Genomic DNA, 22,823 nt, shown 5'->3' on the forward strand with positions numbered 1-22,823 from the left:
TTTTGGTTAAATTTCCAAAAGAAGATCTTTAGTAGTTATTTGTCCATCAAAAAATGCAATTCTATTAATTGCACAATACAGATTAATACATATCAATAAATGTTAAACAATGATGAATTTTATATTACTTCAATTGTACAAACTACAAGGAATCATTGTGAATTATAGCTAGTAAAAAGACAAAAAAATGATACACAATATTTTAATAATTATTTATTATACTTAATTACGTCTGCCGCCCCCATAACCACTTTGAGTGGCCAACTGTGTAAGTTGCAAACCATTTATATTATTGAAATCAAGGACTTTTAACATATCCTTGGTATCGGGATCTACCTCGATAATGTCATGTTCGAGGGCAGAAACTTCTGGAACGTAATTGTCACGTCTCTCACGCTCCTCTTCTTGCAACTTTATGGATATGCCTCGAACCTGCGAGTGTCGAAGGCGCCTCATCAAGTGAGTTGCAAACCTAAAAATATATTATTTATAAAATTAGCAACATTAATTTCACTACCTAACTACACATTCAATTGAAATAAATAGTAACCTGTATTAAACTTTGGAATAAATTTTAGTTTTTAAATTACACGCAATTACCCTGGTGTGACTCCCAATGACAACAGAAAATTCACATACAACTATGGAGGACTAGCAATTTTGTTACAAATATGGGCAATAAAAATTGAAATCTTCAAGGACCAATTTTATTACTATTTGTAAAATAATCAATACAATAATAAGTATATATGTATGTATATATATACATACATATATACAACATATAATTGTATTTTAATAATAATTACATATCAAAATATGGATCTTTAATAAAGTTAAAATGTTTTTTTTTATGAAATGCTTGTTTTACAACAGTTGAAAACTATATAAATAAACAAATATTTCTTACCCTGCAATTTTGTTGCGCAAGGGCTTAGTGGGTATTATAGCAATTTCTTCGCATATTCTCTTATTCGTGTCGAAATCTAAGGTTAACCGTGTGTAGTATTTCTCAATGATAATTTTGGCCGCTTTCTTCACGGTCTTAGTCCTGACACGACCCTGAAATATTAAGGGTAAGCGTTAAATATACACCTGACAATGAAAATAACAACAACAGCGAGAACATAATAATTTAACAATTCAATTAAATGAATGATTCAGAAAAAAATTGAAGATTTATTTAGGATAAAATAATATTCACCATGATTGAAACAGATGACACCGACTGACAGATGAGAAAGAAACAAAAATGGATTCCGTTTTATGTGTTGTACCTATATTCGATATAAGTCGATGTATCGAAATAACTCGATGATTCAATGCAATACATCGTATCGATTCAATGTAATGAAAAGTTATTAACATATTCGACGTATCGATGTATTTTTATATAACATCGAATCGATGATAATTAGTTAATTACATGTAAACTCAGTTTGATCTCAAAACCATTACCAAAAAACTTTTATAAGTATTTCTATTTGTTTTAAAATGTTTATTTTTCAATAGTAAACAATTTTATATTTCAAACCTGTTTTGATTAAATTTAAATGAACTTAACCGGAATCTTATTTCTATTTGTTTAAGTAATATTTAAACGCGACAAGCACTGCCAATTGCTTAAGCCGAATTTAGAAATTGATACCGGCTACACTGCGCGACCAATACAATACGAGTACGCAATAAAAAATATTTACTACTGTTCGATATAATTTGTATTATATCGAATATATATAATATAGTTTGTATGAAGAAGATTAGTTATAGTTAGATATAGACTTTTTGAACATTCAGCATCGATTAACACACGATATGTGTGCATAGAGACATACAAAAACGTTTTAGAAATGTATTTAAATACAAATAAAATGCAAATTACCAAATAGTTTTGCGTTTTGTTTTTTAATACTAAATGCAAAATAGATATTTACAAATATCTTTGTTCGAATAAATCATCACTCATTTTTCTTCTGTGAGGTCTCATCCCACCATATGAAAAAAGTCTCTTTACCGCAGCGTTGTAGCCACGGTCGTTCGCAAGGCTGATCAGCCTAAAGCTCGTCGGCGGGCGCAGCGTTGCGGTAAATTTTTAGTGAATAGCATTGCTGGGCTTAGTTAAGCATGTATTTTATTTTAGAAATACTTTTTTCATTATAAGATAAGCGTTTAATACGGTTAGACTTGTACACTAATCCTTTAAATATTGTAAGGTTTCCAAGTCTACTGCAGTATTGGTACAGCGACTTCCACTAGTTGCTAAGGAGTCTGAATCCTGGAATATCTAGCAAGACTCGGTTTTTTTTTTCTGATGTCTGTGACTGAGGGCCATTTTTCAAATTGACATTTTTTATTTACCTGACTTATGTAATAAACAGCTCTTTTACTTGCATCTACTTATCTTTAGGCACCCACTATAATTTGAAGAATGGATACAATACTGCTGCCAGAATGTTGTCTTTAGATCTCGGGTCTTCTAAATTACATACATTTTTCAAAACGGTTTTAAACATTTTCTTTTATTATTTCAATCAACGTGCCACAATATACTGTTATTCACAAAAGTCGATTGCTGGGGTACCTTTGTTCCATTCATATTTCTACCATGAAACAGTTATGTTTGCATGGCTGTGTTTTGGTTTGAAGGGTAGGATATGGCGTGAATTTACAGGGTACAGAGAAATAACATCTGAGTCCTCAGGAATGGCAACGCATGGGAGGTATCACGGGCGAAACCGTATACTTTATTATGTTCATGGTACCGCTCATGTCTATAGGCGACGGTTACCACCTTCCATCATGTGGGCTGTCAGCTTGTTTGCCATTCTAAGTTGTATATTTTTTTTTATTCTTATTAATTCAAGTTGTAGACATCCATAAAATGTCTCATTGTCACCTTCCAAGCTCCTGATGGACTCAGCTATGGATTTGAAATGTGTTTAGCATATTCAATCAAGAACTGAATTTTAATTTTTTTCAGGACTGCGTCCAGAAAATCCGAGTATACTTACTGCCTCATTTATGGTTTCTGGGACTTTTGAGATATCCGTTATGCAATTGTCATATGAATTATCGTCATTCGTTCATTTAATTTTGTTTGAGTGGTAATATTAGCTAAATTCAATCACAAAGTATTTTTGCATTTAAACAATTCAAAATACATCACAAAAAGTATTTCAAATAAAATACAAAATGTTTTTTTATTAAAAGGCATTAAAATACAAAATAGGTATTTTGCATTTTAAATACAAGTATTTTAAAATAAATTGCATCTCTGGGTGTGCAGACATGGACAGTGCTGGTGTAAAAGTAGTATATCATTATAAATTGAAGTTTGCATGGAGTATCAGAGGGCTGAGTACAGCTTTGTGATTTAATGTTAGAAATATTACTCAATTTTCAGAAAACATTGGTGTTTCTCACCGATAGATCGGTAATGGATTTCGATGCTAATTTCGATATATCGAATAGAAAAGAAAACGTTTTTGGAAGTTTACACCCCTAGTGTATTGAATAAAATAAAAATGAATGTTGGCAACACTAGACAATATTATTTTATATAGAATGAAATAATTCTATGTCATTTAAAATATTGGCCACATTTTAAATAAGATTATTTGACAAATGATCTATAATTTAGTGTACTAATAAAGTACAAAATTACGAACACAAAATAAGTTATATAATTACTTATCACAAATGATTAAAAAAAAGAATGAGTGGAGTAAGATTCTCTTTTGTTCGCTCGTACAATAAAATGAATGTTACTTTCTTTTTCTGTCACGGGCTTAGAACAAGGATTTACATAGAAGGAATAATAAAATAAAAACTAAATCATGTGGTTGCCTCCTTTTCCTTATGCAAATATAACTAGCAAAGAGGACGAAAGATACACCATCAGTTGCTATTTTTGTTAATTCATAACAGGCTAGTGTATAAAAATATTTGATACGTTAATTATTTGTCAGTGACAAATTTTACATTACTAGGTTATACATACAATACAGTTTATGTAGAAAGTATGCAAGCAGGTTATATCTGAATTTGGTAGTTTATACGGCCGTATAACATTTTCTATAGCTGAAGCCAAAAGAAGAAAAACCACACACTACACCAACCTGCTATGAATTGACAATTTTTAAGCTATACCAACATTAATAACCTTAGATGTGACATTAGCAAGAAAAGTTTTGTCATGGACTATATGTTACAACCGAAATTGAAAACAAAACTTTTTGACGTCTTAATTATATTATGGATAGAGACCAAAAAGTATCTTGATTATCATACTTATTTTTTCTAAAAAAAAAAAAACAATCTTTTTCTTTGTGGTTAGTTTTCTTACAAATTTTACAGTATAATGAATTTCTACAAAATTTAGCTATATGACCAAACTTATTACATTTAAAACACCTATCAAGAGAATCTGAGGTTGTTGTCTAACTATTATTAACTTAATTTTTTGGCATTCTACTATTATTTCCAACAACTAAGACCACTGACTGCATGCTCTCCTTCTTCCTTTTTTCTTCTTTTACTAATCTCAATCTTAAATTCTTTAACGTTCTTTCTTCTTTAGGAGTACTTTCCCAGCAGTTACAAATGGTTGGTAAGAGTCATTGTTCGAAAGAATGTTCAGTACTTTGAATTCTACTAACGCGTCATCAAAAGGCATTTGTAATTGTTTTTATCTATGTATCAAACTTTGAGCCTTGAAAATTTTTCATCCATTGTCATATCATTTCCAAATTTATAATTGTAGAAATGTTGTAACAAATTCATCTTGTTTCATTCTTCCGATCCTTCGAATATATCGCACAGTATTTTGTAGATTTCGTAAGCATACATTTTGAAGAATAATATGCTTAGCCAAAGCATCCTTAGTCGACTGTTCTTTTTCTAGTCTTTTATCTGCGCTGTTTATATATTGCAACAATCCTTTTACTTGCAGCAGAATCCGTAATTTAAATTTCCGTAATTGAAATGATGTTACATGATCTAAAATAGTAACTCCGTGGATTTCCTCTGCTGCTACGGTCATAGTTACTCAGATTTTTTTTAATTTTAACTACTATGTTATTTTACTTACTAATATTTTATTTATTTTACCGACAGAAAAGCAAAAACTATCCCATAACTTGTGATTTTATAGAAATAAGTCAATAAAAGAATAATTTTTGTACCAACGTATATTCCATACAAATTTTAGACAACAGAAGAAACAAAAGAAGAATTATATTCGATTTCTTTTTCAATTATTGGGCGCAATAAAGTGTAAATAAATAAATAAATATTGTAATAAAAGTGTTGTTAAGTACATATTCAAATAAAAAAAATATGTTTACAAATTAATAAAAAAAAAAAGAAAAATTCTGTCCGAGAATACAAGATACAAGGAAAAAACTGCAATTGGCAAATAATCAAAATATATAAACTGCAAAATATACTAAATAATAAACCACTTCTATTAACGTCACAAGAGAAATCTGTTAACAAAGAATCTTGAATGATGTAATTAAACATTTTTGTGACCTTGAAAATGAGTTAAAATATTAAATGGGGTGGATGACAATCTCGTAAATAGATTACATTTAAAAAGATAAAAAATCACCAAAACTAACTGCTTATTAATGTAATTAAGTACCTTGTTAAGCAACACAGTTTATTTATTATATATATATATATATATATATATATATATATATATATATATATATATATATATATATATATATATATATATATAACGGTTTGTTATATTATAGAAGAAAAAAGTAAAATTAACAGCTTTAGAATTTTTAATGTATTTAAGGTTTTGAGAACAATATTAGGTATTTTTTAGAAAAATAAATCAATAAGCTACCAAGTAGTGTTTAACATACCTTAACTTCGGCCCTGCATTTGTATAGTGCGGGTGGTTACGTAGATATATGAGTTTTAGTCTTTCGTTCTAAGTATGTCTATGTTTTTGTTTTTTTTTTTTCTTTTGCATTACCAATCTATGTATTTCATAATCTAGGTATATCTAAAATCAACACTATGAATCGTTTGGGTTTGTACCTGCGGTAAACTATCAAACTGTGGGGCCAATTCTGAAGTTCAGATTTTTTTTTAACTTATCTCTTAATCTATTATTTTAATTTAATAATTTTGCGAAATTATTGTTTTATTTTACCATAAACTAAAATTATAATATTTTTTACTCAATTCTATTAGAAAGTTAGTTCAAATCAGATCAAATTTCAATTAATTAAAAAAAAAATGTGCTATATTAAATTTTAATTGTAATTTTAAAGAACACGAATTAAAAAAAAGGCGACTGTACATCTCATGTCCTCGTTATGTTCATTAAAGAAAAGGAAATCATGGCAACACAGTCTGATTCGATTAGGATTCTCAAAGTTAATTCGCATTGCAATTCGAATATAATTCGCTTTTTGTTCGTTCGTTGATCGTTGAATTATTTGATTGTTCGTTATTCTTGTTCGTGCTCATATTCTTTTTCATTTTGATTCAAGTCGTCTACATCTATATTTTCTGTTAGATAAATAATTAAAGCTCTGTAAACTGTGAATTTTACATTGTAAGCGGTTTATAGTTTTTAAATACACTACATAATTTATACAAAAACGCCGACATAATGTTTTGGGGTAAGTTATTAACCAAAGCCGGTAAAATTCTCACCACGTGTTGTTGGTGCTACCACGTTTTTTTAAAGATGTTTTACGAATTCATTTTTTCAACATTAAAATTATATATTCTTACCTAAAATTGAAGATTTGCGCCATGAATTTAATAATTTGTAATTATTAAGCAATCTACCGTATTTATAAGAATGCCTTACCGCATCTTACTATTATTATATTATTTCTATATATACGTACATTTTTCCGCTAAGCTTATTAATTAAAATGTTTTATATTATAAATATATTCCTAATATTATTTGTCTTCAAGGACTTATTATGGAACCGAACAAGCGGTACACGCAGGTTGTGGAAAAACCATTTCACATATCACAAGCTGCAATGGACATCTCCACAGGAGATAATGATGCTTGCCAAGTGATGGTGGTAGTCGATGGCAAGAACTTCCTTGTTTGTACTTTACAGAAGAACAAATGCATACAAGTACCATTAGATCTGTATTTCAAAACTGGAGATAATATTTCATTCCTTACAAATGGTGAGTATACAATACATGAAAAATGTTTTAGTCCAAATATGTTTATGTGTCTGATTTTATTTTTCCTCACCTTTTTTTTTAGTGTTTTTTGTTTTGTATATATATATATATATAAAACATTCTGACTATTCATTTTAAGATTTAAGATTAAATCCACTATTTTACTGTATTCTATTTTTCAATTTTGGAAAAGAATTCTAGGTAATAGAGATTGCAGCTTGGGTTAGACTAGATATCTAATTCCATTTTTTAGTATTGGATACTCTTAGTTCAGTCAAGATATTTGTCTATAAATAGAAAATAAGATAATAAATATGGGATAAAAATAAATTTTAATCAAGTGTGTTACATTTAATCTATAATTTCAATTACAAAAAATGCATGAAATATATGTACAGTTGTTCTTGTTTAATTATTGATAACAAAATAAATGACTGAACCTAACAGAACAACAAATATTTTATTGTATTTTCATCTGTGAATCGGTCCAGTTGTTTGATTAACATTTTTATTGCTGTAATCAAACAGCTTTAACTGAAATTTTATATGCAAATATACTAAAATACAAAAATATAATGATAGATGAGATAAAAATATATAATTGGATTGATTCTGTGGTGTGATCATTTAATAGTAAATTGACAATATTTTTCACCTTCTAGAAAAGTACATGACTATTTTAATAGATAATTCTTTTTAACAGGTAAATGTAATGTTCACTTAACTGGGTACTTGGACCCAGAATATGAGTTAGAGGTATCTGATGGTGATGAAGAAGAAGATGAAGAGGAAGCACCTGCTTTAGTACCTACGAAAAACAAGAGAAAACTTGATAACAGCAATAATGTGACGCCCAGCAAAAAAGCTAAGGTATAGATACATATATCTGTCCCACTGATGTTTCTTATGTAAAGTGACTATACTTACATGAGTGTTTTGTTTTAAATGGTCAAAGTAGTAAAATTATAGGACTAAAGAAGTATACCACCATAATGGTCAGGAATTGCAACAGAAACAAAATTTTATATTTAATATTTTATTTCAGAAATATAAAAAGGCATTAAATATTTTTGCAATTAAAAATTATATAGAAATTTCAAAGTATGTTTAAACAAAAACTTGTGTTATACTTGTGTTATACAAAAACCCTGTAATATAGTTTTTTCATGGTCATGCCATTTTGATAGTATTTTTTATTAGCTCAGCATGATGCTGATTATTTCTTTAACATTACAGCAAGATAAAAAAGCAGACAAAAAGGCATCAGCCGAAGACACTTCAGACTCAGACTCTGATGATGAAAACCAGCTCCAAAAGTTCTTAGATGGTGAAGATATTGATACTGATGAAAATGATGATTCATTTAAAGTAAATACATCTGGCGAAGCTAGTGATAGGTAAGGCACTCTAAAGCATATAATAATGTATTTTTTATTTTTAAAACTTATGTTAATTTTTTATCTGATGTCTGTATACGGTTGTCAAATATCTCCCTTCCACTTTTTTGCTCTTTATTCAATGCTTTATAAAAAGTGTTACAGTGATCGGATTTAGTTCAGATATGCGCCGTTTTGTTCGATAATCTGTTTCCATCTAGACGGCAACTTCATAATACCCCCCTCGTAGAAGCCCCCCTCCTCTCTCGACAAGAACTCAGACAGCCACTTTTCACAAGTTTTTTTTGAGTTCAACTTTAAACTACCAAGGGCGTTCGCCATGGACAGGAACAGGTGGTAATCACTTGGCGCTATGTCTGGGCTATAAGTTGGATGCGATAAAACCTCCCATCCGAGCTCCCGTAGCTTCTGACGAGTCATCAACGAAGTGTGTGGACTGGCGTTGTCCTGGTGGAACACTACACCCTTCTTGTTGGCCAATTCTGGACACTTCTGGCTGATCACCTGCTTCAAGCGGTCCAGTTGTTCTACAGTTGTCCAGTAGATGGTAGAATTAAGCATCTGGCCATATGGGAGCATAGTGGATGATTCCCTTCCAATCCCACCTAACAAACAGCAAAACCTTCCTGGCTGTCAATTCCGGCTTGGCCACTGTTTAGTACGATTCACTGGCGTTGGACCACGACTCGAAATTCTAATTAATGAACTCGCTGTGTTTTTGTAGTTTCTGACAGTTATTTTTACTTGACCTGGAAGTCTCGTTAATTTTAGTAAAATACATAATTAATGTACAGATTTTGGGGGTGAAGAATTGTATATAATAATTATGCATTTTACTAGATGTCTGGTAATTTGTAGCTAGAACATGATTTACTAAATCAATTTTATTTAAATCCATTCTACCTTTTAAGAATAACTAAGTAGCAGAATTCTATATTTATTAAAAGAAGCAAGAAACGAACTTAAGAGAAACTGTAAATAATTTCTATTAAACATATTTCAATTTGTCTTTTACAAGTGACGAGGAAGATGATGATGAAGAAGAGGCTGAAGAGGAAGAGGATGAAGTTAATGAAAAGAAGAACAAAATGGACACATCCAGCGAAGCAGAAACTACTCTGGATACCAGCAAGGAAGATAATCAAGTAGACATGTCTAAATTAAGCAAGAGCCAACGACGACGTCTTAAAAAGAAACAGAAGGCTGCAGCTCAACAACCACTAGTCAATGGTGTAGACAAATCTAAGGTGTGTATAAAGGATGGTCAACATTGAGCTTCATTCTGAAATTCCACTTTCTAACAGTGCTTATGGTCCACAGGTTATAATCACTTCTTACCATTTTGTAGATCATGTTTGTTTGTACTTTATTGGAGAATGTATGAAATTTTAGAATCAGCCCTAAAAATAATTATCCTCTTGATTATGATTTATAATGTAATATTTTTTACCACATAAACATGTCTTACATTAGTAAATATTCTAGTAATTGTTATTAGTGTTTAATATAGTATATAATTCTATTCTAAAAAATTTATTGGAATAAAATATTGTAATGATTATAATTTACAGAAGGAGAAACAGGATGCAAAACAGGAGCAACAAAAAGCAGATAAAAAGAAACCAGGAGCAAAAAAAGAGGTTCAAGAAGGTGCCGGAGATAAAAAAGAAAAGAAATCACTAAGTGGTGGAGTGTTTATAGAAGATGTTAGTGTTGGCTCTGGGCCAGCTGCAAAGCCTGGGAAAGTTGTCACCGTAGGTATCATGATCATCATCACTTCAGCCTTCCATTGTCTGCTTTTGTATATATGTTTCAACCATAGATTGCCACTTATGGCTGTTTTCTTGTTGACTTTTATTTAATATTTTTTTTTATATAAAAAGTGACATGTCAAATAAAATTTATATATTTAATATAATGAATGTTATATTAAAGTGAAATGGTACTTATTGAAAAATAAATGAAAAACTGCTAGTCTTTAAACTTAAGTTTTGTTTTACTAATGCTAGAGGTACTTTCACCATGGTTTCTTTCAAAATTCTCTTTTTACAGGTATATTATGAAGGACGTTTGAAACAGAACAACAAAATGTTTGACAACTGCTTGAAAGGTCCCGGTTTCAAGTTTAAACTAGGCGCGAAGGAAGTGATAGCTGGCTGGGATGTCGGCATCAGTGGCATGAAGGTTGGCGGCAAAAGGAAAATCGTATGCCCACCCACGATGGCGTAAGTAATCATGAGGAATTTATAAGAATACTTAACAAGTCAATAATTTTTAAGAAACTCATTAGTAATTTAAATTAGTCTGCCAGTGAACAGGGAATCAGTATCTAGTCATCTCAGTCGTCTTATCCTTGCATATGTCATGACTGAAGTAAAATTATGTACTCATAATTGATATTTTAAAAATAAGTATACTATATTTTTTTTATTAAGATAAATTATAATATTTCATTTTTACAAAATAAATTTATTATTTTTACAAAACACTTGTGGTGGTCGCTCATGTTGAGCATGCTATGAAATCACTACTCAGAATTTTAAAATAAAAATACTTCTGTGTATGTAATGTACCTAATATTACTATATTACATACACAGAAGTATTTTTATTTTACACTTTATTTAATTTTTAACTGACTTCTTATATTTGTACATCAACTTTTGGTACATGATTAATACTTAAACTTTTCAGTCGCCAAGTTTTTTTTTTTTTTTTTTATAAAATACTGCATATAAATTGTCACAGAATCACACACGTATGATCTTCAAGCTGCCCTATCTTATGATTAAACAGTCTACCAATGCCTGACAATATACCGCTAAAAACTATACCAAAGCCAATTCAGAAAAGTTCACATTCTAAATTAGCTTTATCTCCTCATGACCTTGATGACCTCACTACACAAACTATCAAGCCGATCTAGGGGCCACGGATGTAGATACGATTACTTACATTTACTTTAAATTTCAGATATGGAGCAAAGGGCTCGCCACCAGTAATTCCGCCAAATTCAACTTTAGTATTTGATGTTGAGTTGAAGAATGTTAAATGAAATAATTAGTTTATGAATCTGTATCAGTGTGTCATGGACAGTAATTGTTTTTGGTTAAAATGAATGTTATTGAAAGATTGCCATTGTATGAGGAGTACAGACTAAAAAGTCTGTTCATGTCAATTTGAAGCATCTGCAATTCAATATGAATCTATGAAAAATTATTGTCAGTATGTGTTTTTTCTTTTTTTTTTTTTATTGCAGATGGTTCATAATTGACTTACTTAAGTTCTATATAAGCTAGATTGTAAGAGTTAAACTGGAATTTATTTTTAAGAGTCAAAATTCGTATTTTCGAATTTAAAATAAAGTTACAGTTTACAACAATGATATGCTGCTACCATTAAAAGATGATTTATTAATTTTGTATCTACTTAATTGGAATTGTAATAGTAGGTAATTTTTTATGAAGGTCTATTTTAAAATTGTGTCATTTGAAGTCTCGCATAAACATACTACAGTTTAAATCTTAATGTTTCATTAGCTATTTCAAAACAGTATCAAGAATTAAATAACATTGTATTATATTTTTAACTCTTTTATTTATTTACATGATCATCCCCTTAAGAGCCTCCACAAATGATACACAATTTTTCCATGAAAAACAAAAGCTATCATAGTGTTTACATATTGCACAGATATGTGTAAATTGTAAAATGTGTTCTTTTAATACAGACCAGATTGTTAATTATCTTGACTTCAGAGATATTATAGCAATGGGCTAATAGAAGCAACATAAATCATAAACAGAAGAATCAATTTGAAATTGTGGTGGTAATAAGTGGAATACTCAGTGCAATTCACATGAGCAAATTATATCAATACAATCACATGCATTTATGTGATGACTATATCCTAACACAAACCTAGTGCAGACCTATGATTTTTATAATACCAGACATAGAGTTACAAACTAGGTGACAGTCATATGATAAACAATATCTTTTTTTATTAAAACGAATTTTAATCTAACAAGATTCTAAGTAGTCACATGTGTTGCTATTCCATCATCCATTATAATTATTATTCATTGTTGCTATTAATATTATTATATTATTAAATCGTGACAAATACAGAAGCTTCAATTTCTTGTATTTTTATTACAACAGACTTTGATCCAACATCATGTTCAGCTGGCACCCCATGGGTAACCTACTAATGTAAAGTAATATATAAGTAGTTATCATTCTATTTCCATCTAACCAGTAGGTGTATCTTACTCTTGTTTTCAATCAGTTTCAATTCTAATCAGATTAAATATTTTTTTTCTCTAAATTATAGTGTGTCTACTCCTTTAGTAAGATCTATTGCTTAGGATTTGTTAATATTGCGTAATTAAAAAAAATAAGTATATAATCAAATCATCTGTTTTCAAGTCAGATAATAATATGACAAATGGCAATTTATTTTTATAGAACCTAATCATGTACTCGCTTAAATAAATTACTAATATGGTTCAAATATGAGGGTTACCATTACAACAATTTATACTGTGTTAGCAAATGTCATCTTGATAGCCTGCAAATGTATTTCTTCACAATACTTACAAGTTTCTTTATGAAATAAAAAACTACTTAATTATTTATTGCATTCACAGGTTGCTATGATCTTACATAGGTTTACAATATCCAGTTCATTATATTGATACCCTGTTGGGTGTAGCAATATTACGTGTTTAATTAATTTATATATTTTAAAAAGCTCCATTTTATAACATTACAAAATACATTAATAAGCCTTAAGATACACAAGTTGCTACAACATATTATCTTAATGCAATTCAGGTTTCTTTGCATTTGCTTATTAGTATTTATTTTAATTTTTTACTAAAAGTACTTTTTGTTTTGACTTAATTTATGAATAAAACAACTATTTTTTATCAATAAAAGTTATAAATAATAAGTAGCATTTTATTTTAACCACACCATTTTTATGTCATATATTATGAGGTCATAACTATAAATTATAAATATTATTTTTCTACTCTTAAAAATACTTTATACAATTTCATAAATAATGGCCAAACTTAAATATAAAATAAACAATTTTTCACTAGTACTTTAGTTGGAGGAATAATCGGACACTGTGTACAAGCAGATCAAGCGGTTTTATTATAATTTAAAGTCTGGTAAATAAAAGGAAATGCTGAACTAACAATCAAAATGCTACGCGGAATTAAAATTTACCTTTAAAATAAAGAATACAAATTATTTAAAATCATTTAAAAAGTGTCAAATAATTAATCGGCTTTTATTCTATTGTCAGTGGTCAAATTAGTTTCGTTTGATGTTTCTTCTTGTGTATCAGATGTTATATTCTTTTCTTTCGTCTTACGAGGTGCAAAGGCACAAACTCCACCTTCACACTTAAATGGAAATTCAGTTTTCACGTTTCCATCAGCGTCTTTGACAGCCCATGGATTCCAAAATCGTAGAACATAGGGCTGAATAAACTTATGCCATAAATACAAAAGAAGTGGAATGATGAAACAAGGTACACACACCATGTTTTCGATGCACAAACAGAGATATAGCAAATTACAATAAAGTAGATGTACTTATTAAAATTTTCTGATTAGCAATTCTTATTTTTAAGAATTATAGCAAACAACAAGTGTTAAGATATCTATTTGTTAAAATCTTATTACACATTAATAAATTCCAGGAATAATCACAAAATAATTAAGTATTCAAAATTAAATCATAACACTGAAGATTTTGACATATTTGACTTTGACAAGATCACAAGATTACATATGAATTCAGAATTTCATACCTACCGTAAAATGGGGTGAATGGAAATCATGGGGGTATAAATAGAGACAAACCAGGAATGAGATTTGGAGTAGAGAAAAGAAATATTATTGACTTTATATATGACTATTAACTGTTTTACCCAATATTACACATAAAACCGTAGGTTTTTATAGGAATTTCAAATATGCACTGTCCAAGGTCTGGAACGACCTTCCGCCTCCTATATGAACTTTAAATGTAACTTAAACTTTTTCGTTGTTAAAGTAAATATCAATAAATACTGTATAATGTTTTTCTACACTATCATGTATTTACCACAAACCTAGTTATTAATATACCCAAACTTTGGCCATCAGGGTTGAGATAATAATAATAATAATATATCGTAGATATAATATATATATGGATGTAACTTTATATTGTATTGTAATCTTGTTAGTGGTACTAAATAAATAAAAGAAAGAGGATAAATAAGTAAAAAAAAAAAAAAAATTACAGATCATATATTTGACAGCAAAATTTTTTCCACGATGTTATTGAAAACTTAATTCCACATAACTCAGTGAATTATCTAAAAATCATTCAATATTTATTGTTAAATAAAGTTTGTTTAAATATTGTGTATACATACAATTATATTAAGCAATTATAATTTAATAATCTTAGTCCTTTTTCCCTATTCACCCCGCTTCTGTTCCAAATTAACTCAGATCCAGTATAAATAGGGATATGCACATTTTGCTATAAATAATCAATCACTACTTACCCACTAATCACCTATTAAAAAGAAACCTTTAAGTCTTAGGAGAGATTACGCTTAACTTTGTTTGTTCTACCATTCATACAACAAACTGTGCTCAGAGAAATTATTCAATATGATGCCCACAGCCACTATCTACCATCGTACAAGCTAACTATCGACATGAAATGCACCCCCATACCTAAAAGCCTAGGTGGTCGCGTACAGCGCAGTATCAGAGATGTTGTCTCCCACAAAAGCTTAAGTTAAGGAGAGAGTTCGCTGTCGAAATTTTTCCAAAAGACTACAACATGGAGTTCTTCAAAAAAGGGGTAAAAAGATTTCATTAGGGTTGGCAACGCGCGCGTAATGCTCCTGGTATTGCAGGCATTATTAGAGACTACCATAACTACTTTCCATCAGGTGGGCTGTATGCTTATTTGCCACCTCAGTGATATAGAAAAATCTAGCAATTGTTTGCGAAATGCTCCCGCTATGTTTGTTAACATAGGAAATCACTCTCTAGATCAATCTATACACAAATCGATGTTAAAAAGATCGATTTCACGAAAGTTAATTTTTATTTTTGTGTTTCTACTTAGGTGTCTATGTATTAGGTAGGAAAGGACACGCAAAAACGGCGCTCGGATACAACGAGATCCAAGAAAGAGCGACAAGATCCAAAAAAGGAGCCTATATCCAAAAGAAGGGCCGAATATATATACTTACAGATATCGGATCTTCGGACCCGGCATGAGAGATGTCGAAATTTTTGACGAATATAGGTATCTAATTCTAATTTTGTATTTTATGATAAACCAAAAATTTATAGTTTATATTTTGCCAAATATTTCATATCTATTTTAATTTTTAATATTAAAGAGTGATGAAATGTTTTAATAATTATATAATTGCTAATTACTAAAATTGTTATATGCTTGATAAGATATAACTGTCGGTGCTGTTGGGGGGAAAGGGATTGTTAGTAGTGTAGACTGAGAATCCCATTGCTAGCAATATACCCAACCAGGTCGACCTCCTCGCGGTTCCCCCTGGAAACTATCATGGTTAATTCCTGATGAATTCATCATGGTGGGCTAACTGACCTGTTCTCATTCTCATCTATCACCCTTCACTGGTGCTCCGCCAGCGTATCCCGTTAGCGCGGGCGGGGTTACCATACCATTTTCACCCATCAAAAAAAAAACTGTCGGTACTGATGTTAAATCCAAAGTAATGTTTACTGCTATATGTACACAGCAATAAAATTCTATTCTATTCTTATACCTAATTATAGAAAAATTACATTATACTTATTTATGATTTTAACTAAGACTTTTTTGTATACAACTTAGAATGGCAAACAATCTGACGGCCTAACTGATGTAAAGTGATAATCGTCGCCTATAGACATGAGCAGTACCATGGACATAACAGAGTATACTGTTTCGCCCATGATACCCCCCATACGTTGCCATTCCTGAGGACTCAGGTGTTATTCCACTGTACCCTGTAAATTCACTGCCATATCCCACCCTTCAACCCGAAACACAGCTATGCAAACACTACTGTTTCACCATAGAAACACGAATGGGACAGAGGTGTCCAAGCAAAAGACTTGTACAAGGTCTCCCTCGTGATAAATTGGTGACTTCGTCCGTGTGGCCGGGATATATTCATTGACCGGGATAAAAATTTCCCCATTCATTATAGCACGTGTATGTAGTAGTAGAAGTAACAAACAAACAAACTTACTTTCATATTTATAATATTAAAAAGGATAGTAAGGAACAACAGACGCTGATGTACAAAATAAATGGACATTATTAAATAAATTTATTGTTTAACAAAATAACAATTCGCACATTAGGTACCTAGAATGTGACTAATAACAGCAAATGAGCGAATCCTAATTTTAGGACCCCTTTTGGGACTTAAAAAACATTTTGTTAGGTACCTACCTAACGTATATCAATCTGTTAAAAGTACACGGTAATAATAATTATAATAATTGAGCCATTTATATTATATTTTACTCGTATTATAAACTATTCCACACAATTATTCCACACAATACCTTGTTGTACCTTGACGCATTTTATAAAAAAAAAAAGTAAATATATTATGATCTCTCAATAGACAATAATAATATCATTGTCAGTGGACATAAAATATCTAAAACCAACACGACACGTAGACATAAATCACAGAACAATTTATATTATCTAAGACTATATTCATATGAGAATTATGTAATATAATCTAGTATCTTTCAAGTAGTTATTGGACGAATAGGAAATTTAACAGTCACATTTGTGGAATCACACTACGGGGAATTACCTATTTTATTAGGATTTGTATTCACCAGAGGCTCATGTAATGTAACGTCTGTTTTGTTCAGTTAGACTCTAATATGTCTAAACGTATTTACTGATGTAATGCCCTGTTTCTATGTTGAAATACTCTTGTCGATGAGCGCCCTTAAACCCACGAAAAGAAGTTCTATCCAAAAAGTATATACCACGTCTGTATTAGAACCCTGTCACAATTATCTGCTTAGGTCAATTGTCTAATTTAAATACGTTCGGAGATAACTTATGATTGAAAAGAATTCATTAAAAACTATTAGGTACCTATAATATAACTAAATATTTATTATTAACATTAAAATGTTATCATTGCAGTATGGGAACATATTACGTACATAAACACATTACACGAACACGTTAGAATCATTAGTTACATGACATCGTATTCGGTAACTCGTATATGTCCTCTTTCTAAAATCACAGATAAAAAAGCCCTTAAGTAACTATTTACAATACATTATAATTTTTCCTAACTAAAACATTTAATGGTCTTCATTATGAGAATTATTGAACTTGTTCGGTCTCAAAATACAATTGTCTAAGTAATTCTAATGAAACTTAAGGAATGAGTTCGAGATTGCACACAATGATTTAATTAACACTAAATATTATCAAAATATATATTATATATTATTAATATCAACCAAATATGTATATATGTACTCTCCATATAGGTCTAAGATAAACAACATAAGTAAATAAGTGCTTCTACAGTAGTGTTTAATTTATTACAAATATCTATAAACTTGACATTCTGATCTACTGAATTTACTTTCAAATAGGGCATTTCTTTTATATATTTTAATTTTCTTATTGCTATGACATTGTATTTACCTAAACTAAAAAACAATAGGAGTGTAATGGAAACATTTCTAAATATTATTACAGGTAGTTATTGATACCTAATTTAGGCACTATGATAGAAATATTGATGTTTACAACAATACAACATGTGAGTTGGTAAATGAAAGATATCATTTGTTTAACATACATACATTTGATCGTATTATTTTAAAAAGTTACTAAGTTTAAATTTATTTAGTAGGTAATAAATAATGCATAACTTACAAAAGATTGTCATTATTTTTTATAAGATGGTATATCTTTTCATAAAGAAGATAAGACCATAATAACTGATGCTTATTTTTCATTTACCTAATTAGGTACCATAGACATTACATGATCTATTTAGATTCTCTATAAATTAGTTTTATCTAGGTATATGCTGCACTTTATGGATGTTTAACATTACATTAATAATTATAATAAATGATCGCTTCTGTGTTTAATTATTAGAAACACTGGATTGAGTGTAGGTACATAATAGGTATTTTATTATTATTACAATCTAAGTAGGGTATAAACGGTAAGAGAAAGGATAGATAGAAATAGAATTAACAGCGTTTATGGTTCAGCTTACCGAAGTACAGTAACGTGCCAATGAATTCATTGTTTTTGATTTATTTAAAAAAAAAATGCTGTGCTAGCGAAATAAAATGGTAGTCATTGAACACGTTGCATATAAATCAACCACTAAAAACTTTACACCTACTCACATTTTACTTCGGAATTTTTCAAATAAATTTTTATCATCAAAGCCCAAATTTTCAGTAACATAACTTTTTAGCAAATAAGATCAATATTTAATATTTTAGCTCGTTGATAAATAACTATATTTAAAAAATAATCAGTTAGAAACTTGAAAAATTGTTAAATTGTTTTTGAAAATTGGCTGATAATTGCGACGTTGTTACATTTGCGTAATTATGAACGCTCCTAATTCGTTTTTCTTATTTTGTAATGCTATAATTAGAGCTTAACTCTGTATTGATATGTACTGCTTCTCAGTGCGAACTGTCACATTATTAGAAACATACTAGCTTTTACTATATAATACATGTATATGAAATTTCATAGTAAGCCATTAAGGCGCTATAATGTAACAAACAAACTCACTTTTACATTTATAATTTATATTTTTTATAACTGACACTACATATCTTACATAGTGTATGTAATATAACATCAATTGTTTTATCACAAGCATATGTACTGTTAATACTAATAAAAATAAACAAACACTTCACATACTTATATTTAATCGATATATTATTAATAATTGATCACTTTAGCACTAATTAATGACTATATATTGATTTTTTAACAAGAGCTTTAAACTATACTTAATTATTTAATAAAGTTAAAAAAAAATAGACTAGCTATATCAGTTATTTCTAAATGGTATTACATTCAAGTTGTTTTACATTTATTATGTGTATTTACTATTTTTTGACAATAAATTATTATCCAATTACTAAATATTGGACATTAAACTTCACAACCTATTTATTAAGTAATTTTTTTACTCGTAGGTACTAACACTGTAAAAATGTCTAGCTAAGATTATAACCTAACTATCTACTCATTATATACCTATATATTATACTTAGCACATTAATCACATTGATAAGGTACCTACGTATGTACTCACCGGCAATGATATTTGCTTTTTATAATTAATATAATAAGTAAATGAGCAGCTAAGTATTATAATATTGTATTTTGTCCTTAGCACCTGCTCTAACATTTGCTTCACATTGTAATGATTACTTTAATATTGTATACATGAAAATGAACATATTGTACATGCCTAAATTATGTAATTCGTATCAACGCATAAAATATTCTAAAAATACTTTTGAGATCTTTCTCACAGCACTTGTATTTATTCACACTAATTAATAAATAAAAAATATTTAACATGAACTTCTTCAACTGTAGACATTAGCGTAAATAGGTCTATAAAAATATTAACACACCGTTTCATTTGGCGATAATAAAAATTTAATTTAATAAACCTATAAATAATGGCTGTAAGTCTCTCATGGCACTTTTAAATATCACAATTCTTTTTCAATTTTCACTTTTAAAATCAATTCGAAACACTTAAATGTTTATTTGTAACGAGACGCAACCACTGCATTAGATCGCGTTCTCGATAGGAGCGCATTTAAGAGCTTCCCGCAGGGACAGCGGCAACTCCGGCACTTTATATATTGGGTCGGATAATGGCGGCAACGTCAGAGCTTCCACTGACTTCTCATAAACTTTGTAGGAAAGGTACAACTCTGATACGCGAGTTATCTCATCTTCGGCCATAGACACCGAACGTAGTTGTTTTTTTAAATCTTCTTGGACAGAATCACCACATTTCGTGCATACCTCGTCGGCTACATACGGTTTGGCCTTCTTTTTTGATCCGTGTTTACAACGCACAGGCTCCACGAACTTGTATTTCTTCTTTTTTATGCTTGTTTGCAACTTGTCGTCGCCGTTGTCAGATAGAACGACAAGTTTGCTCCCCCGGGTCATGTTGCCGGCGCGAGCGATGATCTCCCCGCCTCCTTTCATTAGGGCCTTCCACAGCTGTTCCGATGGGTTTTCAAAGTCGTAGTATATGCACGTGGATTCCGAACTACTCTTAGTATTGTTCTCTATCACCAGACTATACCTCAGGCGAATTATCTTTGGCTCGTTATTGCATTTCAGGTACACGTGTATTGGTACGTCTATAGAGGAGCAACCGGATTCTTGGATTTCGTACGGCGGCTCTTGGCGTACTGTATAAAATAAAGTTTAAATTATAAACAATATATAAACATAAATTATATTCGCAGTTACTTATTACACAGAGATAAATAATCGCAACGGTTCTTAATGTGAGAGATAACGATAATGAGCTTGTTTAATGATAAAACCGTGACACTAAGGAAAATAACTTACCTACTCATTAATATTTTTAAGAAACTAGTTTTAACGCTGATCAGCCAGCGTTCATCTGGATAGCTTGTTAAGTATGAAATAGACCGAACATTTTAGGCTACGTCGCGACAGACGCTTCGACCAGATTGCATGCTGAATTAGGTGCTACTTACATAACCTGTTTTCTTATGGAATATATCAGAAGGCACGACAAATTTATCTTTAATTTTGTGGACAAATAAACTAATCTTATAAGACACGGTAAATACTTGCCTCTTTTAGGATAGACGAATGCACTAGGAGGATGGAGGTAGAAGACAACTTTGTGCACGAATGAGCTGATATCATGGCCGCTGATCCCACGAACCCACAGGCGCCAGTCGAGTGCCAGAGCTCGACCGAGTGCAGAGTGTCTTGGTTCACAAGCGTGTCCAACTTCTAGCCATATGCGTACGCACATCTGTTGAAAACATAAAAATACACATGATGTTTAACACTAGAAATAATTTAATTGGTCGAAAAATGTTTAAGTTTTAAGTTTAAACGGTTATTCACCAATTGCAAATTGATAACGCTATTATTTAGTATGTTTCTAACATTTTTAAAATACTAGCTATATCTCGCGTTTTCACCCGCAAAAATTAGTATATATACTATCCTATTCGGGGGGAAAGGGATTGTTAGCAATGGAGTTTGACAGCCCCATTGCTAGCATTATACCTTATTAGTTCGACCTCCACATGGTTCCACATGGAACCATGTGGTCCCCCTAGAAACCATCGTAAACAATTTTGGTTGAATTCGTCACGATGGGCTAACTGACCTGCTTTATCCTCACCTATCATCTCACTGGTGCCCCGCCGGTGTATACGGATAGTGCGAGCGGGGTTATCATTCCATTATCACCCATAAAAAAAACATCTATTCATCAATCCATAGTCATTTTCGCATTTATAATTATTATATTATAATAAAATGAAAAATCACTCATTAATTATATTGGAATATGTTTTTTGATAATTTAATATTATTAAATGTACTTTGTACATATATATATACATTTTTGCTTAATCATGTACAAATAAATAGATAGGCGATAGTTGATACATACAGCCTGTAGAAACAGACCGTGAGGTTACGTCAAATTTGTGCTGATACCTACCCAACTGACCTTGACAGTGAACAAGTTAATAAAATAGTAGTACAAGGTAACAACATGTTAAATTTAGTAGAAAAAAAGTAAGATACGAGTAAATCCGATTGCAGTCACTTTTGCCAGTCTATTTTATGAGCACATACTGAATACTGTGTCAATCAAAAAATTTACGTCTATAGTCAATTATAGCGGTTTCAGAGATGTTTTCTCCCACGAACACTCAGGTTATGTAATGAGCTCCCTAGGGTTCTTCAAAGGGGGGGTAAAGAGGTTTCTTCAGGGTCGGCAACGCGCGCGTAATACCTCTGGTATTGCAGGCGTACATAGGCGACGGTAACCGCTTACCATCAGGTGGGCCGTATGCTTATTTGCCACCTGTACACCTGTACCTCCACATGCAGTGGTA

The 22,823-nt window shown here is 30.6% G+C and overlaps 4 protein-coding genes across 8 annotated transcripts in view; 1 reads left to right on the forward strand and 3 right to left on the reverse strand.

Annotated features, from left to right (window-relative positions):
- Positions 1 to 198: 198 nt before the first annotated feature.
- LOC113510635 (40S ribosomal protein S17) lies at positions 199 to 1,364 on the reverse strand. Its single transcript, XM_026894103.3, has 3 exons — positions 1,205 to 1,364; positions 911 to 1,062; positions 199 to 472 (listed from the first exon to the last, which is right to left on the reverse strand). Exons 1-3 carry the CDS (start codon positions 1,205 to 1,207, stop codon positions 223 to 225), a joined length of 405 nt encoding a protein of 134 aa, XP_026749904.1. The 5' UTR covers positions 1,208 to 1,364; the 3' UTR covers positions 199 to 222.
- Positions 1,365 to 6,452: 5,088 nt separating this feature from the next.
- On the forward strand, positions 6,453 to 12,162 carry LOC113510746 (46 kDa FK506-binding nuclear protein). Its single transcript, XM_026894263.3, has 8 exons — positions 6,453 to 6,650; positions 6,957 to 7,184; positions 7,888 to 8,054; positions 8,421 to 8,581; positions 9,600 to 9,828; positions 10,153 to 10,335; positions 10,634 to 10,806; positions 11,554 to 12,162. The coding sequence occupies exons 1-8, from the start codon at positions 6,641 to 6,643 to the stop codon at positions 11,633 to 11,635; spliced, it is 1,233 nt and encodes a 410-aa protein (XP_026750064.2). The 5' UTR covers positions 6,453 to 6,640; the 3' UTR covers positions 11,636 to 12,162.
- Positions 12,163 to 13,531: 1,369 nt separating this feature from the next.
- On the reverse strand, positions 13,532 to 14,355 carry LOC113510747 (UPF0729 protein CG18508). The gene has a single exon (XM_026894264.3). The coding sequence runs from the start codon at positions 14,139 to 14,141 to the stop codon at positions 13,875 to 13,877; it is 267 nt and encodes an 88-aa protein (XP_026750065.2). The 5' UTR covers positions 14,142 to 14,355; the 3' UTR covers positions 13,532 to 13,874.
- Positions 14,356 to 16,949: 2,594 nt separating this feature from the next.
- Positions 16,950 to 22,823, reverse strand: part of LOC113510651 (protein ENL-like) — a 37,039-nt gene continuing 31,165 nt past the window's right edge. For all 5 annotated transcript variants that reach the window (XM_031907175.2, XM_031907174.2, XM_052896327.1 and 2 more), the window contains 2 exons: positions 21,535 to 21,721; positions 16,950 to 21,119 (listed from right to left, as the gene is read on the reverse strand). In XM_031907175.2, the coding sequence (XP_031763035.2) occupies positions 20,482 to 21,119; positions 21,535 to 21,721 (825 nt within the window). In that variant the 3' untranslated portion in view covers positions 16,950 to 20,481. The remainder of the gene's footprint in view (positions 21,120 to 21,534; positions 21,722 to 22,823) is intronic.

The sequence above is a fragment of the Galleria mellonella genome, unplaced genomic scaffold (assembly GCF_026898425.1).
Source record: "Galleria mellonella isolate WM207_F2 unplaced genomic scaffold, CSIRO_AGI_GalMel_v1 utg32, whole genome shotgun sequence".
Classification (NCBI taxonomy): Eukaryota; Metazoa; Arthropoda; class Insecta; order Lepidoptera; family Pyralidae; genus Galleria; species Galleria mellonella.